We start from the raw sequence: 27,230 nt of genomic DNA on the forward strand, positions 1-27,230 counted from the left end.
GAGTATCTCTTTGATACTCTCTATGGTGGGGCTGGGGTGTCAGGCTGCTGCAGCCCGAAGGCGGGGGTAGCGGGGGGGGGTGGACTATGGAGATGAGCTTATTGCACAGAGCTCTACTTGTTATAGATCTTGTCCAGATGGGCCAACTGCACAAATCTGCCCTGTTGGAAGTCTCAAGAACAATGCTCTGGAGACAGCTACAGCACTGAGCAATAGAGCCTGCCCAACTGGGACTCAGCTCAGGGCATCAGCTGGTGCTGGGAGCCAAAGAAGCCAAAGTACCAGCCAACATAATAGCCCAAAGGAGTTCACAAAGCTACTCAGAAGCAATGCCAGGTGGAAGGTACTCTCCCTCCCCATCGGAGCTGGCAAGTGGAGAAGGGAGACACAGGGTGTCAGAATTCGGTGCAAATAGCTTCCATTTTCCTCACCCTTCCCACACAAGTTTGTGGGGGGGGGGATGCGGGTCTCACTAGAAGTGTCTGACACCTAGCAATCCATTCCAATCATGGAATTCTTGAACTTGGCCCCTTCTTACAGTGAGTTGGCAGGAGGCAATATAAGAGACTCATTTGGAGGTCATTTCCATCTACCATCATTCTGATAGTACTCACCGCTAGAGATCCACACTGCTTTCTCCCTGGATCACGTATGAAATGATTTTAAGTTTTAAAACAGCATATTTTCTAAAGGGGAAAAAAATTCCTACATAAATAAAGTGTTTTGGTGTTTTCATTAACTCTTAATATTTAATGTCAATTAAATATTTTATACATATGTTTTTCCAGAGAAAGGGCTTTATTTCTTCAGTTGTTGTTGAGGCTATCAGCGCCTTCATCTTCTCTTCAGTTTGCTCTGCTCTTTGGAGAGCCAGTGGTCTGTCTTCTTTTTTCCTCTCAATCCACTAGCAGGGCCACTTGCTCTCCCAAATTTCACAGTCATACTTTTTAAATTTTCTATGTTGAGGAAAGATAGTGAATAAAATTTACTCCTTCTACTTTCTCCCATAAGCCTCTTTCCCCACCTGTCACCAAAGAATCGACACTCTTCTAGCTGAAATGTTGACTGTTAACATTACTTTTCCTTTTCACTGAGTCATGCAAATATCCCAACTTAGTCCAGAACATATCACCTCCTAGGAACCTTTATATGTGTCCCCACTTGCCTCTCTCCATTCTCAGTTTACTATTATCAATGTTGTAATTATTATTAATATCTTGTCATTTCGGGCTGTCAAAATCTTAAATTCAAATTCACTATGTTGGGATTAAAGATCTTCCTAGGCTGCTTTGCTGGTGAAAAACAAATCAGCCAAACATGGGAACCACCAAGGGGTTAGGAACCCAGCTAGTATTATCCCTTGCTCAATGGAAGAAATGTAGAACAAGCTCTTTGAGGGCAGGGAATGCATCTTACACAACTTTCTAACCCACACAGATCCTGGTACATAGCAATGCTCAGTATGTGTATGTAGAATGAAAGCATGACTTTTCATATGACCTATTATATACCACATTTCTATTCATTTGCTTTCCATTAACCTGTTGACCACAGAAAAATAGACTTGGAAGGGAACTTATAAAATCAAATAAAATTTACACACACCTGTGCATGCACACACACATAACCAAGCTGGTCCTTGGGTATAACAGAACCGAAGTTCAGAAGACATCAAAACCTGGTAAATTGCATTACTGAATAAAGAATGATAACAATCTGAATAAACATTAATAATATTCTAAATAGGAAGACCAGTATCAAGCTATATTTCAAAGCCAATCACCAAATGAAAACTCTGGTAGTGACAAGAGAGTCCAGGAGCAAGGATTCTGGCAGTACAACCATCTGCCTCTCCCTGCTCCATATGCTGTCCCAGAGAGCCAGTCATCCCTGAAGGGATAGCAATTAGGCTGTTCTTTCTCACCTCACATTCCTTGCTTCATTATACTTCACATCTAGGATAGTGTTTATTTACAGTCTACAAACTTGGACTGGTGGCATCAGAACAACTTGTTATCAAATCTTAGGCCAGGAGGAGGAAGGACATCTGAGCCAGGGGCTTTCTTGCTCACAGAGCATTCTCTTCATGGAAGAACAAAGTACTACTGCTATCATAAAGCCACCTGAAAAAGTCACATGAGAACTCAGCTATTGCTGCCCCACCTGAGTAGCTCTGTTTTTCACAGTGTCTCCTTTCACCATGATGCTTTCTACAAATGCCCTGGCTGCATTATACCGTGTACATTACCAAGGAAGTACATGCTCTCGCTCTCAGCTCCCTGGAATAAGGGCAAGTTTTACTATTACTTAAGTTCAGGGAACATTTTGCCTTACAGAGCTGGATCTAGAAAAATGTGCACGTATTGTCTATTTTAATAGCTACCATTCATGACAGTGTAGTGATTAAGAGCGTGGCTTTGGTACCAGACAGAGCCTGGGCTTACATTACAACTCACTAGATATGGGTTCTTGGACAAATGGCTTCATCTCCTTCAGCATCAGTTTCCTCCTCTAAGGGGTCATTTGAAGGCTCTGAAAGATCCAGCACACAACTATGTGGCCTTGAATAAATCATTGAACGTTTCTCTGATTCAATTTTCACATCTGTTCAATGAAGGCGATAACAGTACCTACCTCATAGGGTTGTTGTGGGAATTATATGTGTTAATGTAGATAAAGTGCTTAACTCAGTGCCTGGCACGTAGTAACTGCTCAACGAAGATTAGCTATTATATGACCAGACCAATCATCGTAGTCTGTCAGACTTTTAGCACATGGACCTGGTTGGAACTTCAGATTGCCATTTTGTGTGTCTCATCTTGCTGAGTCCACACTCACAAAAAAGGTCAAGTGAAAATCACCTCTCTTTTATATTTTCAGTCTCTCTGCTGTGACTGGGTTCTACCTGCTGGCATATAACATGCTTATAAACTATGTAACCATGGCAAGTGGCTGAATCTCTCTGAACCTCAGCTTTTTCAGAGAGAGAGAAGGAGAAGAAGAAGGAGGAGGAGGAGGAGGAAGAGGAGAAGGAGGAGAGGGGGAGAGGGAGGAACAAAAGGGGAGGAGAGGGGAGAGAGGGAAAGTCTCTCCCATTCAAAATAAAAAATAAAAGTAAAAACTACCCTCTATTTGACCCTGAAGTTCTCTCTAGCTATTGATTTATTGCCCTCCTTCCATTCATCATCACGTTCCTTAAAGGGATGTCCTTATTAGACATTTACACACCTCACAGCTACCATTTATTCCTTAACACACTGCAGTCTATCCTCTGCCTTCTTCCCCCTCATTCCATCTCCTGTTCCTCACACTGCCTTCCTATTTCCTGTGCATTAGGTCAATATTTTTCTGTCCTAATCTTTCATAACTTCCTGTAACATCTGTCAGAGCTGTCACACCTTCTTTGAAATTTTCTTCTCCCTTGGATTTAATTCTCCAGTTTCCTCTCTCAGCCCTCTGGTCATTGCTTCTTGCTGTTCTCATACTCCAGTATTTCATCTTTGGCTGTTTGCACGCCTACTGCTTGGCTGTTCTCAACTATTTCCATGGCTGTGGTAACCTGTATGCTGATGATTCTCAAATTTCTACCTTCAGTTCCGAATCTCCAAAGCTCTAGTCCTATTTTCCAATTCTCTGTTGAACATTCCGACCTGGGTGCCCACAAGGACCTCAAACTCAACATGTCAAGAGCCAAGCAGCTCACAATCTCCTTCAAACTTCCTCCTCCATTCTTCCCAATCTTCGTGAGTGGCACTTCCACCTACCCAGTCACCTAAGCCAGAAACCTGGGAGTCAGCCTTGACAACTCCTTCTTCTACGACCCTCAGATTAAATCAATCACCAAGTCCTGTTGGGTCTACCTTTCAAATATTTCTGAAATCTGTCCCTCCTTTTCTATCCTCCCGGATCTCATTTTGGCTCAGCTTTTGATTACAGTATGATTTCCTATCCTCCACACTAGTGCCAATTTGACCTTTCTAAAACAGAAATCTTTGGGAAACTCTTCCTTGCTTTTCATCCTTCAATAGCTCCCTATTATCTTCAGGAAAGAGGCCACATTCCTTAAACTGACCTCCAAGAGATTTTCTGCTCTGGCCCCGGCCAGCGCCTCCAGCCTCTTCTCTCGTCACTCCCTCACCCCCCTAAATGCAAGCTGCATTTGACCAAGCTGATCCACCCACAGATCCCTGGACCCAATGACTCATCCTGTCTAATGCTCTGTGCCTTTGCACATGCTGTTCCCTAGTCTCTAAATGCCCTCCTCTGACCTCTTCCACCTGAGGTACCCCTACTCATCCATCAAGACTCTAACCAGATATCACATTTTCACTCAAACTCTGGTGAAAACCCCAACATCCAGACAGATTTGGGTTATCCAATAATGCCTTGTACATAGCTCTATATTTGTACTTGAGAGATTATATAGAGTTTCTTTTTTTCTGTTTCCCTCACACACAAATATGAGTTTTAAGTAAAGAATTATAATGTATTTATCTTTCAGTTCCTCATACCAAGCTCACAGCATGAAATGAATTAGTTTTTGCTAGCTAATTTTTTAAGTAGTGAGCACTTAAATTTTTTTTTTTTTTTTTCTGATACGTGGGCCTCTCACTGTTGTGGCCTCTCCCGTTGCGGAGCACAGGCTCCGGCTGCGCAGGCTCAGCGGCCATGGCTCACTGGCCTAGCCGCTCCATGGCATGTGGGATCTTCCCGGACTGGGCACGAACCCATGTCCCCTGCAACGGCTGGCAGACTCTCAACCACTGCGCCACCAGGGAAGCCCTTAAATTTTTTAAATTAAAAACATTAAAAAAATTTTTCAACCACTCAATTGCAGCATTAGTTCTCACCAACTATACTTACTTTGCAAGGGTTGTGTCATGAGGGACTATACTATCAAGGTAAAAAGCATCCTTGTAATCTTTTCCTTTTCAAAGCACGTAAGTGGCATGTCATCCTCAGAGCAAACCTTTTAGGTAAAATAACTTTAAGTGGCATGTCATCCTCAGAGCAAACCTTTTAGGTAAAATAACTGTATTCATGCAAGAGATGAGGAAATGAGGCTCAAAGATACCAAGCGACTTACCCAAGTCTCTCAACGAGTTAGTGACAGAGCCAAAACCCTATTTCTCAGTTTTCCTATTTCTCAGTTTAATGTCTTATTTACTGGGCCAGAAATTTTTAAAGTCAGCTTCAAGGAGTCCTAGGTAACCACTTCCTCTCCTCCCCTCACATACACACTATTTGCACATTCAGTCAGAGTAACTCTACTTTCAGCTGATATACCTACTTCACCATAATACTTCATTTGGGGTAGGAGTGGGGGGAGGAAGAGAGAGTTTACTGCTGCTTTTATAATTTGGGGGGAAAAAACTGCATTATCTAAATACAAATTTCAGAGGTAATCCATTTAACAGGTCAATGGGTGTTAGAACTGTGTTATTTGGATACTAGTATAGAAAGACCTTGTGTTTTAAAAATAAGCCAAAATGAAGGGCAGTCATGACAAAGGAATCTAACATTTGGGCATCTTTCTGACTCTAAGCTCCTCCTCAAATTATCAACTTACAGAAGTCCTGAATTCTTATCAGCCTCTCCCCCCTTAAACTTACTAACAATGCCTTGTTGACTGATCCGTCTTATCAGTCCTCAATTTAACACTAATCGTTAACTACTTCAGGCAGTGAGAATCATTGTTATAAAGACAGCCTTGACTATCAGGAGGGCAAGAATGCTTGGGAACTTTGGTCACAGCAGCACATTTGCTATCTTGACTGCATTTACCACTATTCCCACACAGAGAAACAAACAATTGGCTCTTTTAGAAAACTAATCTCTCATGGGATTTCCCATAAGGCAACTGGGTCAATGGATCACAATGTCTTAGAATTCTAGATGCTGGCACAATAGAGCTGGAAGGGACTTCCCAGATCATTTTGTCTTGTCTGCTCATCAGACAACATGGGGACACTGAGGGCCTGATAGGATAAAGTCCAGGCCCTAAGTGTAACTCCTTTTTTTTTTTTTCAAATTAGTTGAAGCTGTTAAGGGAAAGGATGGAATAGAAAGTGAGGGACCAAAGTATGTCATAATTTATTAGCTCCAGAGACTCATTTCTGAGACTGCTGTGACAAGTTGACTACAGCAGATTCAAGGCCAAATGGAATCTGTAGCTGAGGAAACTGTCCCTGTGATACCATTCAGTCCCCAACCTCTGCCATGTTAATCTATTTGCTGATACCCACATTAGATGTCCAAAGTCCCCATAGAAAGAGGATAGCACAAATCCTTCCAACACTTAGGATGGTACAGGTGTAAAATGGTGATGCCAAGCTCCAAATTCTACAAACTCAGGGTATCCTCGTCCAGGGTTCTTTTGTGAATTTATTTGTGAAGGCCTTAGTCTTACACTTCTTTTACCCTCTCCCTAATGGAAACATACCTATTATCGCCCATTTGATTAGCCTAAGCTTCAAGCTGTCCTTTAATGAAGGAAATAATGTGACTCTTCACTAATAATACATCATTATCCTTCTTTGAAAAGTACTCCATTGATTTTGGAGTTAACCTTTCCTGTCCCATCTCTTAGAATTTCAAATTTCAGGTGTATGAACCCTATTCACATAAGGCCACCTAACAGAGTAGAGTAATGAGTCATGGAAATTAATCTCATTCATGTCTATCTGCTACTTATATATTCCTCTCTCTCTGATATCCTGGTGGTGGATTAATTTTCAGGGTAAAGGATTCAAGGGAGAGAGAAAGGGTAAAAACTAATGAATATATCTTCAAAACTTCACTGGCACTATGTTTGATGGTATCCCTCAACCAAGAGATAACCAGTTAGGACTGTATCTACAAAACAGTATCCACTGCTGCCCTTTACTCTCCCTTGGGGTGGGGTCAGGGGCAGGAGTGCACTGCCTCTCTGACATCCCCATTTGTTATGTTCCTAACCACCTGGGAACCAAATCTAAGATGAAAAGGAACCATTCCCTGGCACTAATCTCTACCCCAGGGTGAAGGTGGGTGCTTTATGATGATCTTTGGAAGGTTTCTTGGAGCCACAGGTTTTTTTTTGTTTGTTTGTTTGTTTTTTGTTTTTTGTTTTTTTTTTTGCTGTACGCGGGCCTCTCACTGTCGTGGCCTCTCCCATTGCGGAGCACAGGATCCGGACTCGCAGGCCCAGCGGCCATGGCTCACGGGCCCAGCCGCTCCGCGGCATGTGGGATCCTCCCGGACCGGGGCACGAACCCGTGTCTCCCGCATCGGCAGGCGAACTCTCAACCACTGCACCACCAGGGAAGCCCGGAGCCACATTTTTGTTTCAGCTCACTTCAGGGGGCAGGCCAGCTCCTCAATTTTTATTGGGAAATCTAATTGCTTTTCCCGTGATTCCTTGAGCTCCTTCACTCTGTTTCACTCAAGGGGTGTACACTGGAGGTGCGTTTGCTTTATTAGGTACAACCTCATAAGGTTAAAGAATGGCTACTGCCTGACTGCCCTTCCAGACATTCTTCACCCTGCTACTTAGCCTCCTCCTGGAAGGGTGAAAACCTAGTGTGGATTGGCATCCATTCTTTGTGTCTCACTGAGTCCCCAGTTTCGCAGAGGACCAACGCCTGAGATTCAGCGCCTTTGCAGGCTCTTAGTGCCCTAAAAAATCTCCCAAATTGAGCCCAGGTAAGGCAAAGTTCTTCACTCAGCAATTTGAAGGTATCAATTGAGTGATCAGTATGAGAGGTTCACTCAACTGTGAACCCCATTAAGGTAGGAATAAGACCTTCTTCATCTGTAGCTAAAAGCACAGTGTTTGAAACAACCGAGATGGGCAATAAATCCCAGCCCAATGAACAATTGCACCTGTGAAAGTAAGTGCATTTGGCCCTACTGCTAAATTTCTCTGGTTGGAAGGACCAATGAGTAAGTTTTCTTGTGTTTTTGGAGGAGGGAGTGGTGTAGGGGAGCAGGTAAGGAGGGAACATGAGTCCACAAGATAATTGGGAGGATAGGGTTCAGGGTAAGCTGAGGTTGGAGTTCTCTGGGTATTGTTAGTTTGAACTGGCTTTTTATTTGTTTTGTTTTCTTCCAAAGTCAGTGTTGGACTTCCCTCGTGGTCCAGTGTTAAGACTCCATGCTCCCAACGCAGGGGGCACAGGTTCAATCCCTGGTTGGGGAACTAAGACCCTGCATGCTGCATGGCACGGCCTTAAAAAAAAAAAAGTCAGTGTTGTCTAATGATTTCTTCATCCCATAATCAAAAGCACTGAAAGTTTTTTTAAACTTTGCCCATAGATGTGAGAACAATCTCTTCGGCTGGCTTTCATCTATGAATATTGCCTCATCCCCCTTGGATTCATTCATAAATTTTTGTGGAGCACACACCACAGTATGCCAGGCACTGTACTAACTACAAGGGCAACACAGTGAAGAAGAAACATAGCCCCTGCCCTCAGAGGGCTTATATTCTGGCGGAGGAGACAAACTGTAGTAAGTTAGTGGAGAATAGTAAAAGGGAAAAAGTATTATGAAAATATATAAGAGGGAGAATTGACCTGATTATGGTAGAAGCTGGGGGAAGAGGTGTCATGGAATGCTTCCCTGAGACAGGGACATTTAAGATATGACCTGAGGGGAAAGTGAGAGGGAGGGAAGCAGGAAGGACATAAAAGGAGGGAAAAGAGAACAAAGGGAGTTTTTAAAAGGAAAAAAATGAAACAGATTTGCATTTTGCCAAGAACATTCTGAGTCACAGTGTGGGAAACAAATTGTAGGGAGACAAAAGTAGGACATTACATGAAGATGGCGATGGAAAAAGGGCAATGTAGTAGGTCCAAGGGGAACATAAAGCAAGGGCACTTCACCTGGTCCTGGAGGTCAAAGAAGGCCTCTGTGAAGAAGTGACATTTCACGTGAGACTTGAAGGCTGGGTTAGGCATGGTGAGGAGCTGGAGGGGGTGAGCAGTTGAAGAGAATCTCCATCACAGTAATCTGCTTTAGCCAAAGCAGTCCTCCTTTCTGCTAATGCTTTGGTCTCAACCTGGAATGCCAAGTGCCTTTTCTTTCTAGTCAAATCATGTCTATCTTTCTAGGCCCTCTCAAATCCCACCTTTTCTGATCACACCCAAATATGGCTTCTCTTGCTTCTAAACTCCTATTCCATGTTTGTCACTTAGCGTTTAAAGATACACTATTTAGTGTTATTTAACTTTACACATAACCACAAACTCTGTAAGCTCCTTAAACTTATGAACTGTCTTCGATTACTCTGGCATCACCCAGGGTACCTACCTCAGTGATGAGCACATAAGGTACTCACTGAATGAATGAATGAATGAATGAGGCACTAGAGCCCCTGCAGGCCTCCTTTAGTAATTCACTATTATCTGTGAAGCTGACAAGGAAAAGGTTTTCTTTCCCGACAAGATTTCTGCTACTTGCATCCAAAGACCTAAGATTCGAAATCAACAGCTCCTTCCCACTGGTCACTGCTTCTCACCCCGCTTCCAATCCTGCCCCCTCTCCCACCACCATCTTCTATTGTTTCTTCTGTCTTCTGGTTGTCAGCCAGGATGAGAAAATGGTCTAGCTGTCCTCAGAGACTTACACCAGCCTGGACTGCTCTGCAGTGCCATGAAGGGCCAGGACTTTTGTTTACAGCTGGGACCATGGTGAGGCGGTGAGCACAGCTGACAGCCCCACGCTGGAGCAAACATCAATCTTCTTCTGTCCTCACAGCCAAGTTTCACAGACCAGCTCTATTGAAAACTGGCTGCACCCGCCTGGGTCTCACTGACATCCCACCCACAACTCTGGCCTGGGAGCTGCTGGGTGAATCTTGGCTTTGTACCTTTTAGGCACTGCCCTTGCTCTCTTCTCTGGCCCCAGCCTCTAATCATGCTACCTCAACTTTAGGGCTTTGAAAGAACTTGTCCTCCTAGGTCCCCACACTCCAAACAGTGCCCCATCTCTCCAACCACATCTTCTGACTCCCACCAGTGTACCAACACCCTCGTTTGCTCAGTCGAAGTAAAACCACAACAACCAACAAAGAACCAAACCACCCAGTTTTCAAAGTGTACTTTTATTGAGCCTGCCTTCCCATGCTGAGCAGACAAGGTTCCAGGCCCTTGGACGCTCGCGTGCGTATGTAATCTTTGCCTTCAAACGGCTTTCCCAGTTGTTTTAAAACCTGCAAATCAGATGGGGCCTGGAGCCTTCAAAGACTAGCCTTTGAGACCCAAGTGAGGACCTCTTTGCCACATACTCTGCTCCCTGGTCTCCTCCTTCCCTTGCATCTTTGCCCTCTCCAGCACTCACCTGGGGTGAGAATGAAGCCCCTTCTCTTGCCCCCAGGTTCTCTTTGCCTGTGTTTCTCTGCCTACTGGCTAACAGTTTTCACCAATTAGCTGAAGCCTGTTTCCTGGTTTTCACCCTCTCCCCACTCCCAAAGGCCCGAGGGAGATGATTCACTTCTCTCACTTGCAGTAGCTCATTATAGCAACACTTCCTCAGGGATCCGGTAGAGAGGGACTGCAGACTGGAGGAGTCTCCCCTTCTAGGAGACCTTCTCAGGATTTCCAGCACAGAGGCTTTTTCAATAGATAGAAAAAAACATCGTTATTAAAGAAATACCATTTTGCTTAGCCTTGAAATATTAGGTTTTTTAAAAACTTTTAGATTAACCAAGCATTCTTTTAAAAATCATCCAATAAACTAGTCAGAACCAAATGAAAAAATATCAAATTAACCTTAGAATGGAGCAATTTCATCTACTACCCAGAAGCCATGGGAAGACACTGCTGTCCCTCTCCACCCTCCAGAAGACACTGACCACTACCTTCCAGACCTAACCATGAGGTAAGACAAGCAAGGCCAGCAGATACTGTTGGGCGGGGCAGGCTGTACCCTGCACAAGGGTACCCAACTGAGAGGGAACAAGTGGAGGCTGAAATTCATTCTTCAACTGCCCTGGTGGAGCTCCAATATCCCTGAGAAAGAAAACATTTTTCTCATTGTTCCACTAGAGTGGACACTTCTCTGCAATTTGTCTGCCCCCAGGTGGCACATGTTTCTAATTAGCACAAAGGCATCATATGAGCAAATGATGGCCTTGAAAATTAACTTAGAGATCTTAGAGCCATCAGGTGTTCTGTGAAGGCTGTGACCATAAATAGCCTGTTTGGCCTTGGGCCTTGAAACCAAACATTGACCAAAGCTATATTTCCCTTCCAGTTGACACAGAATGTGAAGGCACTGATTCAGCTGTAAAATCAAAGGGAAGGAGAGTAACTCACATTTTCTGAGGATCTAATAAGAGTCAGGAATCTGCTGAAGCTTCATCCCACTAGTAAGTGGAAGGGGCAGGAGAGTATTCACCTTTGAGAGGGTTCCATGGCATAATGGGAAAAAACATGGGCTCTGAAGTCACAGAGAAGTCTGAATCTTTGGTCTGCTGTTTACTAGTTGGCAACTTGAGTAAATATTTAACTTCTCCGGGCTTCAGTGAGGAGTCACTAAGACAATTGATGTAAAGAGCTGAGCATAGTGTTGCCTGGCACATAGGAGACATTCAGTTCCTATGTCTTTTTCTGCTATTACCCTGACTCCAAATTTAATTCACATTATTCACACCCGTGGCCTTAGAACCTCACTCAGTAGAGCATAAGGACAGGTCTACCAGACAGAATATTGGCGGGAGAGTCAGGAGACGTGAGTCCCAATGCCAGATATATCCCCTGTTATATAGTATATTGGGTAAGTTACTCCCCTCTCTGGACCCCATCAATAAAACAGGAGAATATACCTAGCTCTGATGCTGAAAGGCAAGAGCAGAGGAAATTACTTTTCTTGGGTACCTGCCATGAAATATACACTAAGCTAGGCCCTTTTACATACCTTATATACACTAAATCAGCACTGTCCCATAAAACTTTCTGATGGTGGGAATGTTCTGTATTTGTTGATATCTAATTTGGTACTAACACTAGCCATAAATAGCTACTGAGCCCTTGAAATGCGGTTAGTGCAACTGAGGAACTAAATTTTTAATTTTACTTAAATTTAACTAAATCAAATTTAAATACCTATGTGTCTAGTGGTTACTGTATTGGATACTGCAGCTCTAAGATTATGAAGCAGGAATATTTGTTCCCATTTACTATATGTTGAAACTGAGGCTCAGAAAAATTAAAGAACTTGCTGAAAGTCACATAAAATAATAAATAACTAAATCAGATTCAAAACAAGGAGTAGAAAGTTTAGCAGGGTAGTACTGTCAGATACACCAGGAATTACCTAGGCTCTACTACTTAAAAGTTACATAACCAAAGAGAAATAATTATAGTCTCTAGAACTCAGGTTCATCATCTATAAAATAAGGATAATTATCACCTAATTTGTAGGCTTATTGTTGAGATTAATGGGTTAGAGCTGTATAGAGTGTCGCTTTCAACAACTGTCTTTCCTCACCATCCTTTTTCCTCCCCCACACATAGAAGAGGTTTAGACATAAACTAAAAAAGATAACTGTAGGGTAGAGAGCACTTGGGATATATAAAAGCAAGAAAGGAAACACTTATGAGCTTTCATGTGATACTTTATTATAGAATGGATATGAGGGAATGTATGAAATCATCAAAATACTTCCATTTATTTGGTTTGCTTCCCTGCCCTCTTCTTGATGCTCTAGTCAACGTTAGCCAAGGCAGGGAACAAGGTGTCGGTGATGCATTTTGAGGCCCAGAAAGACAAGCTACTGTGGCTGAACAACATAGTGCTGTCAAAGGCTTGGGCTCGAAGGACAGGTAAAGTTCAATTCTGGTTCCCAAACTTTTGTATGCACTGAGAAAATAATAGGCACCTCTTCACAATAGTTTTTAATCTATAAAACAGGACAGATAACACGCGTGTCTCAATAAAACATATACAGCATTTATTATTTTGCTTTATATTCTGTAGTACCCTCTAGTGGAGTGTACAAAAATAAGCATTGTATTTCTGCCCTCCAAAGCAGTGCTTTTAACTTCAGTGTACATTGGGATCACCAGAACAGTTTGTTGTAACAGATAGCCAAACCCTACCTACTCCTAGAATTTCTGATTAGTTAGGTTGGAGGTGAGAATCTAAATTTCTGACAACTTCCCAAAAGGTGATAATGATGTTATTGGTGTGTCTGGGAAACACTTTGAGAACTTCTGCTCTAAATCCTGCCCTTTCCGGGTGTGTGCTTGTGTGTGTGTGTTCATGAGCACACACGTGCATGCATGCACACATGTGTAAGATCTATAACTGAAAGAGGTATAACTTTTGTTGTTTGACATTCATTTATTAGTATGCATCTAATAAGGATTTTGTGAAGAATAAAAGAATATCCATGTGAATGATATGACACAGCATCTAAAATATAGAAAGCATGAAAAAAACTGAGGATCACAGAACATTAATCCCAGGTTCTCAGAACTAGTAAGTGTGGAATGGGGTTTAAAATTAGGCCTCTGACTCCTAAAACATAATAGTTTTACAGGACCACTACAGAAAACAGGGTGAAAACACACATATCTAATCGAAATTTCAAAAGTAAAAAGATCAGTTTTCAATACCAGGGTCCAAGTCCAATAAAGAGAAACGTCTTTACTGACAAAACAGCCATCTATATTTTCCTTTTGTAGGGGGCGGCATTTGAAGAGAAGATCTTAACGCCACAGAAAGGGTTAGAATCTCATCAGCATGAGTGCCTGGGGTCATTTATCATTTCTGACCCCCCCCCACCCGCAAAAGGCAAGTAGGAAAGAAGAGAGAGATGGGGGGATGATTTTTTTTAAGGAGGAAAGAAGGAAAGAAATGAGGTAAAACATTTGAATCAAGGGCCATAGTCCCCTGCCTTGTAGGGCTAGTAACAGAAGTTAATTTGATTTTTCCCTAGCAATGAAAGATATATATGATCTCTATAGATTGGAGAGTTCAACAAATCAGAAAAGGGGGGATCCCATAATTCCAGGGACCAAACAGCCAATCCTTTGCTGGAATTTGGCGGCATCTAGTGGCAAACTCAAAAGGTATAAACCTCACCCAGAGAACTTTCTGGAAAATTAAGAGTGCGTACTTGCCTGAAGAGCACTCTGCCTGGAGATCAGGACAAAAAGGTAGGAGAACCTCAGCCCCCACAGAAATGCGGAGTCCCCGGTGGAGGGGAAGTCTGTCGTATATAGATATTCTCAGCAGAAAATTGTTTGTGCCAGGAGAATTGGAAGCAACTTGGAGAGGGGAGGCGGAGGGAGCGGGGGTTGGGGGGGGAGGCTATTAGGGAACAGCAAAGAAGCTGCTTCTTGGAATTGCTAATGTGAGAATGGGAGGGTTTCGCTCTTCACCGCTGGAGGGCTACGGTTTAGAACAGGATTTTGACGTGGAGAAAGACGTGGGAAGAAAGTGTATTTTTAGGGCCTAAAATTAAATCGATAGGGGACACCAAAATATTTCTAGCTAAGACCCTGTATCTCACTTACGGTCGCCTTGCCTTAATTACTTAATTTTCCTTTTCCTGAGAATAATTTTCAAACATACACAAAAGTAGAAAATGATCCGTAGAGCGCGCGCACCTACGCGCGCACACACGCACATGCACCCGCTTCGGGACACACACCGGCCCCAACGCTAGGGGCGCACGCCTGCGCACACCAGCTCCCTCCAGCGCCACGAGGCCTGGCGTTCACGCACACGCCAACACCAAGGCCACGTGGGCTCGCCTGCGCGCAGACGCCCTGACACTGCGCGCCCGCAGCGCCTCCCCGCACCCCAACTCGCACACACATCAAAACCCCCACTCTACCTTATTTTTTTTTCCTCCAAGAGTTGTGCAACAGGTTCGGGGGCGTGGCCCCAGATTTGACCTAGCGCTTCCCCACTCGCGGGAACGTTAGCTCATTTCCGCCCATCCTGTTTCCGCAGGCCACGTAGACACTTCCTTTCCCAGTGGAAAAAAAAAAAACCCATAATGCCTCCCTGCAGGGGGAAAAAAAAAAAAAAAAAAAAAAAAAACCTCTGGTCTGGGGAACTCTGGGTCGTGAAAGTAGGCCACGTGAACACCCTGCCCTATAGACTTATGACCCAACTCCTGTCGCGCTTTTGGAGGGCGGGCTAAGAACCTAAGAGGGCGAACATCATTGGCCAGAGCCCCCACTAAAGGAGGAAGGTTATTGGTTTGCTTCAAGCCTTAACCGTGAAGAAGCAGGCTGCTAGCACCCGCCTTTACTGCGGCGAAGTGTCACTGTTGACGTGGTAGGCTTCGTCCAATCATTTGGTTATAGAACATTCTAAAACTTAGAATGTTCTATTGTGACTGGCTGGAGGACATAAACCCGCCTCCAGGGTGACGTGTCTGCCTATGGATATCAGTTGCCAGAGAAACCTGGCTTTACTATGGCGGTTGGAGGGTCGGCAGTGATCACACGTCGGCTGCTGGAAAGAGCTGGATTCTCGTTTCAGGTTTCGGGGTGGGGGTGGGGAGAAAGGGTTGACGATTTCCTCTTATCGTCGCGTATATAGACAAGATTAACTAATGGCTTTACAGTCTGGCAGAGCTAGATTCAAATTCCTACTCGCCAACGCCCAGCTTGGGCTGGCTGCTGTTCTTTCTGCGTCTCGGTTTCCATGTTTGTAAAGTGGTGATAATAATAGTATCTACCTCAGAGACGTGTGCCTCCGAGGCGTGTGCTGTATATTAGTGCGTGTAATATACGAAAGCGAGGTAATGTAGTACGTATAATTACTTAATACGAAGCCTGGCTCCGGAAGATATTAGCTATTATTGTGGAGAGAAAAACCCGGGTAATAGAATGAGAAAAAACATAAAATTATGTAAAGTCGTTCATTACAGTGCTTTTCCTGCTCATCACTCCCTTCCCTAGAAGAAATTCGAGATATAAGAGAGACGTATCAGTCTTTACCGATGAAATAATTTATTTGGGAATTACCTCAAAATAGTGGGGATTGGAATTTTCCATATTGAAAAGTTTAAAAAAAAAAAGCGGCGTGGGGGTGGGGAGAGATGGAGAATGAGAGCGAGCTGGAGGTGAACCGCATGCGAGGAGTAGGCCTTGTTTGGATCCTGATTCGGACACACCAACTATAAAAAAAAAATGTTTAACACGCATCGGGAAATTTTGAAGACGGATTCGATATTTGATGTTTTTTAAGGAATTAATGACGATGTTTTAGACGTTGTAATGGTATTGTGGTTATGTTTTCAAATTGTCTTTAGCTTGTAGAGATAATATACGAAAATATGGATTAAATAATAAAATGTCTCGGATTGGCTTCAAAATACGTTGATACCTAGGATTTGCTTCAAAATAAGCTCAGCGGTAGGGGGAAGTGGGGAGGGGTATAGATGAAACAAAATTGGCCCTAAGTTAATCGTTTAAGCTGAGTGATGGCCATATGGGATTCCTTATATTATTCTGTCTACCTTGGTATATGTTTGAAATTTTCCATAATAAAATACAGAAAGTCAGCTCTTCAGTGAGCTTGAAAAAAACGGAGTGGGGGGGAGCAGTGGGTGGGGTTATAGATAAAACAAGATGGCCTTCAGTTGGTAATTGTTGAAGCTGGATTATACATTCGCATAGGTTTATACTATTATTCCCCCTACCTTTTTATCCATTTGAAATTATCCTTGATAAAAAGTACTTTAAAAAAAACAAAAACAAATTACTTTATCAAAAATCAAGGTAAATGTACAATAAGGTAAATTTGAAAATGTAACCACAAGAAAGGAAAAAAAAACACTTGTACATTATTTATCAGCTTTGGTGTCCTTTGTGTGTGATAAAACGCATTGATGGAAAAGAAAACGTTCGTCTCATATCTTTTTATTTTATGTCCTTTCCTGTCCCCTTGTTTGACCTTCTAGGCTACCATCAGAGAAACTAAGTTTGCTGAATAGTGAGGATCAGAAGATCTGATCCTGATTGCAGAACATCCCTGATTAAAGAATCTTGGGTAAGTGACTCCCTTCTCCTGGCCTCAGTTTGCAAACAAGATAATTCCACATAACCTTCCTAACTGTCCAGGAATATTTTGAGGATTAATAAGCGCCTGTCTAGGAAAGCACTCTACATTCTAAGGAAGGAAGGATGGAACTAAGTCTATTTTTGCTTCCAGTATAGAAAGTGCCTAAACAACAGAGGGCTGTATAGTTTTACATTCCTTGATAAAAGATACTGTAATTGATCCCCTATAGTTAGCTCCATACGTCCTTTTTTTTTAAATTTGTGGCATCCCATATGCAACATAATTTAGTGGTTAAGAGCAAATACTGACTTCCTGAATATAAATCCTGACTCTGCCACTTCCTGTGTGATCCTGGGCAAGATACTTACTAGCTTTGTCTCCAAATTTCCTCATATGTAAAATAAAGATAATAACAGTTCCTACTTCATCGGATTGTTGAGGGAATTATATGTAAAATTACAGGACATTGTTTGGCACATATAAGTGTTTGATTTAGTAATATGACTCTTAGTCCTTCTGCTTCATCCTGTTTTACACACACATGCACATGTGCACACACATGTTAATAAAAGCAGTGGATACCTTTTTGGAGTTGTAAAAAATAATACTAATAATACTGTTGGTTTCTCTCCTGATTTTCCAGAAGCAGCAGTTACTACTAGAACTGAATTCTGAAATTATAACTTCTGACTTACCCTAACAATCTAGAAAGATATTGAGTATGTTGATCATATTTATTTATAAGGGAATTTCCAGGAGCTATAATTTTAACTAGCAAATCATAACCATATTCAGTCTGCTAACAGCTTTTATATCATTCCTCTTTTGTCTCAGACTCAAAAAATATCTGTTAAACATAAAGGAAGTGTTCCAAGATCCAGAATTTATGTAAATGTAACTGACATGGTGTATATGCATTTAAAGGTTTATTCCAACTGTTGGAGATATTGTTCACACTCACTTGTGACACATTCATGCACAAAAATGTCAGCATTTGGAATCTGTATTCCTGAATGGCCCATCACTTGCATGAGGAGATGAAGGAAGGCTTTTCAGTCTCTTGACAGCTTTATTTTCCCATGGAGTCACGATATTTTCCTTTTTACTCTTTTTTCTTCTGAAAGATAGGTTGCAGAGAAGGGCACTTCCCTGGTGGGAAAGATGCAACAGATGGGTAGGCACAGAACCCCTTTACGGGAGGCCATTTGGAGAATGATTAAAGGTGAAAGGGAGGGAGGTGTACTCTTAGGCCAGTAGCAGCTTAGAGAAGACAAGGGTCAAGGTAGCCTGAAATGGAGAAAGCCTCAGGGAGGAAAAGGACCTTGACCAGGGCCTCTGAGGATGGGCAGAACCTAGAAGGGGGGAAGGAAACCAGTTCAAATGGAATGCCTACAAAGTATACGACATACAATGATAATTAACTGAAAAGTCTAGCTGTGTGTTAGAACCATGGATAAGAATACATCAGAAAATCATTATGAATTTTAAATTTGTGTATTTTAATATAAATCTTTAGTCACATAATTGATCATGTGAATCAGTCTCCTTGTAATGTAAAAAGCTAAAGTATTACAGAGTAGGCCCAGGTTTCCTTTTCTCATACCTCCAATTCTCTTACTCTCCCCAGAGTTAACCACTATTATCAGTTCTATTTCCTTTGAGATCTCTAATTATGTACCTGTTTAAAAAATGTATATGGATACATATAAAATATTGTTTTGTGTTTTCTTTTACATAAATATGGTGTCACATTATAGGTATTGTTTTGCAACTTGCTATTTTTATTCAACAAATTGTCTTGGATGTCTTCACGTCCATTCATAGAGTTCTGATTCCATTCACAGTGGCATTCCTTTAACTAGCATTATAGTCCATGTAATGGATAAACCACATTTTGTTTTGCCAAAGCACTATTGATAGTCCTCTAGGTTGACTCCAGTATTTTGCTGTTTCAAATTATACTGCATCACACATCCTTGGAACCCATTTATAAGTGTTATCCCAGGGCAATATTTATATCTTTAAACTATGATGATAAAACCAGTGTTGATACTGGTGTGAGAACAGACATCACTGTGACAGGACAGATGACCTAGAAACAGTGATACCTTTAAAAATTGAATAATCAAAAATCATTGGGAAGAGAGTACCTTAAAAGACCCATAGAACTCTAGGAATTTAGAATGTTATAAATCAGCAATTCAAATCAGTGGGGAAAGGATAGGCTCTAATAATTAATACTAGGAAAAATTAGCTGCATATTTGGAAGAAACTATAAAAATACTGAGAAATAATATAGGAAGTCATTTAGAATATTGATTTGGGAGCATTTTCTCCCAGCATGACATGCCAAAGTTCACAAAGGAAAAGGTTGTTGACACATCTGTGTTTCTTATACACAGAGAGAGACCCACTTAGAAGAAAAATGACAGTTTGGAAAAAATATTTCCAACATACCAAAAAACCTTAGTATTTAATTATTAGAAGTCAATAAAAGAGGCAAAACAACCTAGTAGAAAGGAGGACAAAATATTTACATAAGAAAAAGATACATATGAATGTCTGAAGATATGCTCAATATCACACAAACGCAAATAAAAATATCTTACTGCATACTAGATTGGACCCCCAATTTTTTTTCCCAAAAAGATGTTTATCCAGTGTTGCTGAAGGTGTGGGTGAATGAACTTTAACATTTTTGCTGGGAGTACAAATTAAAACAGCTCTTTACAAATTAATTTGCCTCTATGTCATCAAAGTTGTAAATAAGCAGATCCTTTGCTCAGTTCCACTGCTGAGAATGTCCTGAATACTTACCTAACATGCTAATATGTCTGTACACTGATGTCTGTTACAGCATTTCTATAGTAATGAAGTATTGGAAACAACCTAAATGTTCATTTATATGGGGCTAGTTAAATTACATCATGTGGAGATTATAGAATGATGGCCGATATTACAAAGAATGAGCTAGGTATGTGTGGATATAGATGGCCATGATAAAGTGAGAAAAGGTGGGGAGCAATATGTATCTCATTTGTCAAGACAAATCAAGTAAATGCATGATACATATTCACAATATGAACAGACATTTAGTTTTAAAGGTAGGTTTTTGTGTGAATGTGTACATAAAAAGATTTGAAAGCATACACACTCATTCTGGGATTGAGGTGGGGAGGGGAGGTGGTAAGGGGAGAATGCCCACATCTTTATATATTCTGCTATTTATAATTACGTAAAGGAACTATTACTCAAATACTACCACAAAATTAATTACTCGGGCGGGAGGAATATAGATTTTCAGTTCACAATTTAAATAATTTCTGGGTGGATTAAGGAATTAAAATATAAACAAATCCATCAAAATGTCATCTTAATCTTTTAAGCTTAATGGAAGGAAAAACCACATATTTTATCATACAAATCTTAATCTTATCAGACACTAAACTAGGGGAAATATTTGCCCAATATGACAATTGATAAACAACTGTAAATGTTAAACTCATTAAGAACAAACTCAAAATGAATGGGCAGAGGACAAGTAAAATATAACTGGCCAGGAAACACATTTTTTAAATGTCAAAACCACTAGTAAAAAATACAAGCTGAGTAGATACACCCATTTTCCTTATAAGATTTACAGTGCTGGATAGCCGGTGCCGACCAGAGTTGTGAGGTTGAAAATTGGTACCACTTGTGGGGAAAGTAATTTGGCAACATATTACCTCTTAACCTACTAAATCTGCATCTGGGAATCTTAATAATGAGGGCAAAAGATATTTTACATACAGGATAGATTGAGGGGGAGGGTCACTTTCCAGAAAGGGGGTGGTTAAGTAAATTAAAGTATGCCCATTTGGTGGATCTCCTACAGCTCTCAAGATGTATGCATATTATAACCTTACTAACATGGGGAAATGATCCGTTGTAATAGCAAGTTTTTTTAAGTGAAAATCTGATTTAATACCAGGATGAGGTTACCTCCGAGTATTTACACAGAAATTGAAGATAGAAAACTAAGGCAAACATACGGATGTGTTTTCTCAATATCTTGGCATACCCTAGAGCTGACCTGTAGGGAACAAGTGGAAAAATATTTGATGACTGTCGTCCCTAATTTGTGCTTCCATTTTCCCCATGTGTTGAATCACCTCCTCACTGATTCACTTATGTATACCATACCCACCAGGGACCTAAGTGCTACTGCAAAAAGCACAAGATACATATTACACGAGGCCTATGGCAAATGGAGGTTAATGATGTAGTTCCATAAGCAAAACTAACACGTGAAACATTTAAATACTAAGCTGTGGAGTACTAACGGCTTCATATGATGCTGGCAATGGGAGTGAAAGGTGGGCTAGAGGAAATGGGACTTTCGTGATATTTAGATGAGGGAGATGAAGGGAGGAAGCATGATTGGAGTTAAGAGTGGGTATACAAAGCCAGTAAACGATGTTAATAAAGTCAAAAACTGGCAGATTTGAAGTTTAAAACAGCTCAAAGCAATATATAGTGCTAACGTTTTTAATGAATATGCACAGCACGTCTGCCAGCAAGCCATGGAGTAATGTAAGCTTCTAGGAAGGGAGGTACAAACTATAGTGACCCTAATGAAACTCCATAAATTTGTATTACAAGTAGGAGCCAGACATCAAAAGGATGGGTCTTCCCTCCGTTTGATATTTGGCTTCCTACTCCAGGTAGTAATAGTTGCTTGATCTGTAGGATACTCAGATGAAAATAAAGGTACTGAGACAATTCTCGGGCTGTTTCCCTGGCTTTATTCAGTCTGGGCAAAAATCTTGATTCGTGTGGGTATTTTTCTGTACCATGTCAGGTATTTCATTCAACTTGGGACTTTATATGAAAAATATAATTTGTAGAGAAAGATGAAACTCACCCACTTAATGAGAGCCAGGTAGAATTCCTTGTTGTAATTTTCTTGTGCATAAATATATGTAATCAATGCCAAGGACATACAGTAGGTTCAGGGATCATTCTCAAGTTCCTCACTAAGGAATTGCTGATGACCAGTGTGGCTTCCAAAAGAGTTCCTATGCAGCCTGGCTCTACTTCTGTGTGTTTTACAGTCTGGCTGGCACTGGGTCATCCTGCTTTCTTTAGTTGCTATTTTAACTATACCCCTGTTTTGTGGAAGGTCTGCCCATTATTAGCCCCCACGTAGGTTTTCTGGATTTCACCGATATAACTTAATTCTCTGATATCCTCACATACTGTGTCCCCTCTGTCCCAGTCACAATAAATTTTTTTTAGAAACACTTTGTAAGCTTGGTAGCTTACAATATAATGCCATGAAACACCGGCCACTCTCTGATCCTTCACAGGATGTGTCTATATATCCCTCTCAGCCAGAAAGTTTCTGATTCCCACATGGTCAGTGTCTATATTCACAGATCTTGATGCTCTCTGAGGAGCACCTTTGTTCTGATTTCTGCTGAGAGCTTTGTGTTCTGTCAGAGGATATCATTTGCTTAGTGATAGAACCCAGGCCTCTCTTGCCAATAACTGGCTTCCCTGATTCACAGCTCTAGTTTTCTGGCATTTCTCACCTCATTTCCTCTTCAGGGATTCCCTGACACCTGCCCACATAATCTTAGGGGCTAGCAATTGGCAAAAGGGCTTTTTTTTCTGTGGGTTAAAATTGTTACCAGAGAAACCTGGTTTAAGGCTTGCCCACCATCATATCTCGTTCTTTTCCCGAGGTTACCCTGGCTTTAATGGTGTGGTGTTTATTCATCTAGTTACTTTCCTGTGTATTTTTTTTAATATTTATTTGTTTATTTGGCTGCACTGGGTCTTAGTCGCAGCGTGCGGCATCCTTTTCGTTGTGACATGCAGGCTCTTAGTTGCGGCATGTGGGATCTAGTTCACTGACCAGGGATCGAACCCAGGCCCCCTGCATTGGAAGCACAGAGTCTTAACCACTGGACCACCAGGGAATTCCCAACTTTCCTATGTATTTTTATACACATCAGTTTAAAACATAGAAATTGGACCTCACTGTTCATAAAAACTGTCAAAAATATTGTTATTTCTCCACTTGTGCTATCTGTGGGATCCTCTTGTACACATTATTATGCAACTTGCTTATTTACCTAATAGTGTATAATTGAACATCTTTCCATGTCAGTACATGGATCTCTGTTTAATTCATTTGAATGTTCTTCCATGGTGTGCATACATAATAATTTCTATTACCATTTCCCTGTTGAAGAATATTTGTTTCCAGTTCTTCAGTATTACAAACACCACTGCAGTGAACATCCTTGTATCCATGTTCACATATGCAGGTATTCCTGCAAGGTACCATGCTAGCTTTTCAGCCACATCGTATTTATGAAATTCTTAACAAGAACCTGTGAAGGCTAGGGGTAATTTGCTACATTCCATAGATGAAAAAACAGGCTAAGAGAGCTTACGTATCTTGCCCAGAGCCTCACAACCCATAAATGGCAGAGCCTTATTGAAGTAGAAGTATGTCTAACAGCAGAACTCATGTATTTTCCTTGATATCACAATTGTAAACCACATGTTTTTAAATTAGATTTTTTCCCAGTATTTCAGAAAAGTTTATCTTCATTGCTGATGTCTGCTTTCCTTTCTAGGTTGTGTCTCCCACCTCATCTCTCCAGACATCCCAGAAGATCTGTAAGATTCCATCTGGGAAAACACTAGGAGTTTTTGGAAGGGAAAGAAGGAAGAGGATTACGTAAGTCAAAGGACTTGTTTAATCTGTCATACCATAAGAATCACAACACTGTTTTTTCATCTTTATCTCACGAACCCTCTCTGCTGCATTTTACAGTGTAGATTATCTCTTTTCCTTCTTGAAACTCTCAACTACTTTGGCTTCCAAAATAACATTCTTCTAATTCTCATATGGCTGCTCTGACCTTTTTGTTTTATTTGTTCTCTCTCTCTCTCTCTCCTCACCCCTTAAATACCATTGTTTCTTAGGTTTTTGCAGAATTCTGTACTTGGTTCAGTTTTTCTTCTACTACCAGCTATATGATGATTACTCTCAAATCTCCATTTCTGGTTTTGACCTCTCACCTAAGCTTTAAAGTCATTTGTTTAACTTCATACCTCATACTTACTACATCTAGTACTGAACTTTCCTCTCTAATCCATTTCCTCCTCCTCTAGATGCAGTCTCATTTGGTGATAATACTGTGACCTAATCACCCATTCTCAAAACCCTGGGAGTCATCACTGACTTTATCCCTCACCAATTTATTATCTCCTCCAACAAGCTATTGCTGAAAGTGGTGTTCAGTAGCATTTCTTGTTTGCTCCGAAAATATTCTGTGCCTATAATTATCACTTGACTAACCTTGTTGTTTTATAATTGTCACTTTAGATATTCGAACCCCTAGCACCTAGCATAGTACATGTCCAGAAGCAGATAAGCAGTAATGTATGATGACTAACTGAATGGATGAATTACCCTATTTCCTATTATTTTATTGCTGATTCCAAACTAACCATTAAAAATTAGTGCTTTTATTAATTCATTAATTACTCAGGCTTAAAACTGTGGAGGCACCTTTGACTCGTCCCTCTCCTTCATTTACCAAGTTCTATATTCAGTTTCTCTTGACTCTGTCATCAGCTTAGTTCAGGCCTACTGGACTTACAGAAAAACCTTTGCTGTTACTCATTTTGCCTCCAGCCACCTAAGTTAATCTTTCTCGTTTCTTTCATCTTGTCATTTTCCTGTTCAGAAGTCTTGAGTTTCAGTTCCACTGCCTTTTGTAGTTTAATTCATTCTTTCGCTAAAATTATATTCCTGTCTTTTGAGCGGCATTGAAAAGCTAATTTATGGGCAGGTCTGATGAGTGATTGGGTGGGCTGAGAGTAGTGGGTGGGTGGTAGTGAGGATCAAAGAGAGAGGAGAGGTAGTAAAGTCACTTACAGTTAATTGGTTGGCCCTGAAATAGGATTTGAAATCCACATTCCAAGATAGTAAGTAGCGTGTGTTGTGCTTTGATAGGTTTTTAGGAAGCACGGTGTGTTAAAGGTCGCCATAGAAAACAACCAAGTAAAATACTTTATATATTACAGTGGTTGGAATAAAAACAGGGTTGAATGAGTTCCAGAAAGCAGGGTTCTCAAACTCGTGGACAACAATCTGCAGACGAAGACAACTTCAAAAAACCAACTAGAAGCAACATGCAGAGAAGTAAGATGAGAGGGGCCTCCTCGGGAAAGAAGACAGCTGGTCCCCAGCAGAAGAATCTGGAAGCAGCACTACCAGGCAGATGGGGGGGTCGCTCTGCAGAGAACCCCCCTTCAGGGTCCGTGAGGAAGACAAGAAAGAACAAACAGAAGACCCCTGGGAACGGAGATGGTGGCAGCACCAGCGAAGCACCTCAGCCACCTCGGAAGAAAAGGGCCCGGGCAGACCCCACCGTTGAAAGTGAGGAGGCATTTAAGAATAGAATGGAAGTTAAAGTGAAGATTCCAGAAGAATTAAAACCATGGCTTGTTGAGGACTGGGACTTAGTTACCAGGCAGAAGCAGCTGTTTCAACTCCCTGCTAAGAAAAATGTAGATGCCATTCTGGAAGAGTATGCTAATTGCAAGAAATCGCAGGGAAATGTTGATAATAAGGAGTATGCAGTTAATGAAGTTGTGGCAGGAATCAAAGAGTATTTCAATGTGATGTTGGGCACTCAGCTGCTCTACAAATTTGAGAGGCCCCAGTATGCCGAAATCCTCTTGGCTCACCCTGAGGCACCGATGTCCCAGGTTTATGGGGCGCCACACCTACTGAGATTATTTGTAAGAATTGGAGCGATGTTGGCATACACGCCCCTTGATGAGAAGAGCCTTGCATTATTGTTGGGCTATTTGCATGATTTCCTAAAATATCTGGCAAAGAATGCTGCGTCTCTCTTTACTGCCAGTGATTATAAAGTGGCTTCCGCCGAGTACCACCGCAAAGCCCTGTGAGGGTCTACTGACCACTCACTGTTATGTCTGGTATCTGTAAACACTCTTTTTGTTCTTAGTCTTTTTCTTGTATAATTGATGTTCTTTCAAATTGTTAATGTATAACAGGGCTTATGTTTCATTTTGTTTTCTGTTTTGTTCTAAACAGAAAATAAAAGGAGTACAAGCTCCTTTTCTCATTTCAAAGTTGCTACCAGTGTACGCAGTAATTAGACAAAGAAGAAACATTCAGTAGAACATTTTATTGCCTAGTTGACAACATTGCTTGAATGCTGGTGGTTCTATCCCTTTGACACTACACAGTTTTCTAATATGTGTTAATGCTACGTGAAAAAAATGCCCTGATTCCTAGTGCCAAAGGTTCAACTTAATGTATATACCCGAAAACCCATGCATTTGTGCTCTTTTTTTTTATGGTGCTTGAAGTAAAACAGCCCATCCTCTGCAAGTCCATCTATGTTGTTCCTTAGGCATTCTATCTTTGCTCAAATTGTTGAAGGATGGTGGTTTGTTTCATGGTTTTTGTATTTGAGTCTAATGCACGTTCTAACATGATAGAGGCAATGCATTATTGTGTAGCCACGGTTTTCTGGAGAAGTTGATATTTTAGGAATTGTATTTCAGATCTTAAATAAAATTTGTTTCTAAATTTCAAAGCAAGAAATTTGCAGTGTGCCTTTAATGTTACTGAGGCTGAGAAGTCGGCAGGCTCAGGAAAGATCTAGGTGGTATTAAAGGAGAGAGTTCTGACCCCTAGTGAAAGAATTCCTTTTATTGGGTGGGGCAACAAGGTGTGTACCCTGCCCGGGGACAGTCTCCCTTTTTTCCCCCTCTGTGTGGCTTCTCAGGGTGGGATTGCTTCGTAGTGCTGCTTGTAAGAGCCACTTTTGCTCCCATGTTCCTTGCCTCTGTGAGTTGGGCTGGTATAATAGGATATTTAATGGGTACTATAACGGCCCCTTATACTTATGCAGACCTTTGCTCTTTCCCACCGGGGGAAGCATGGGCAGCCACCTTCAGTATTGTATCAGAAATACTTGCAGATTTGGGGCCAAGGATGGCAGCTTTCCCAGCTCCAGCATTTATGCCATGTTCCCTCTGCTTTTATAATCCCTTGGACATAAGATTGAGAATCCTAGAGTAGGGTATCTGTGGAGAAGAGGGATGGTGTTGGACGCCTATGATTATAAATCCATCTTACATGAAAATTCCCTAGTCAAACCAAGTTTTGCTTCATGACA

The 27,230-nt window shown here is 41.4% G+C and overlaps 1 protein-coding gene across 3 annotated transcripts; it reads left to right on the forward strand.

Moving 5' to 3' along the window:
• The first annotated feature begins 14,061 nt into the window (after positions 1-14,061).
• On the forward strand, positions 14,062-26,653 carry MORF4L2 (mortality factor 4 like 2). 3 transcript variants are annotated; one of them, XM_060087171.1, is made up of 4 exons: positions 14,062-14,144; positions 16,910-16,998; positions 23,640-23,743; positions 25,099-26,653. In XM_060087171.1, the coding sequence occupies exon 4, from the start codon at positions 25,123-25,125 to the stop codon at positions 25,987-25,989; it is 867 nt and encodes a 288-aa protein (XP_059943154.1). In that variant the 5' UTR covers positions 14,062-14,144; positions 16,910-16,998; positions 23,640-23,743; positions 25,099-25,122; the 3' UTR covers positions 25,990-26,653. The 3 variants fall into 3 exon arrangements, with proteins under 3 accessions (XP_059943154.1, XP_059943153.1, XP_059943155.1); XM_060087170.1 differs by lacking the exon at positions 14,062-14,144 and adding an exon at positions 15,376-15,483; XM_060087172.1 differs by lacking the exon at positions 14,062-14,144 and adding an exon at positions 15,527-15,745.
• Positions 26,654-27,230: the final 577 nt, after the last annotated feature.

This window comes from Mesoplodon densirostris, chromosome X (genome assembly GCF_025265405.1).
Source record: "Mesoplodon densirostris isolate mMesDen1 chromosome X, mMesDen1 primary haplotype, whole genome shotgun sequence".
Taxonomy (NCBI): domain Eukaryota; kingdom Metazoa; phylum Chordata; class Mammalia; order Artiodactyla; family Ziphiidae; genus Mesoplodon; species Mesoplodon densirostris.

Coding starts and splice junctions, on each gene's coding strand:
- MORF4L2 (XM_060087171.1), top strand. CDS start 25,123: ATGAGTTCCAGAAAGCAGGGTTCTCAAACTCGTGGACAACAATCTGCA.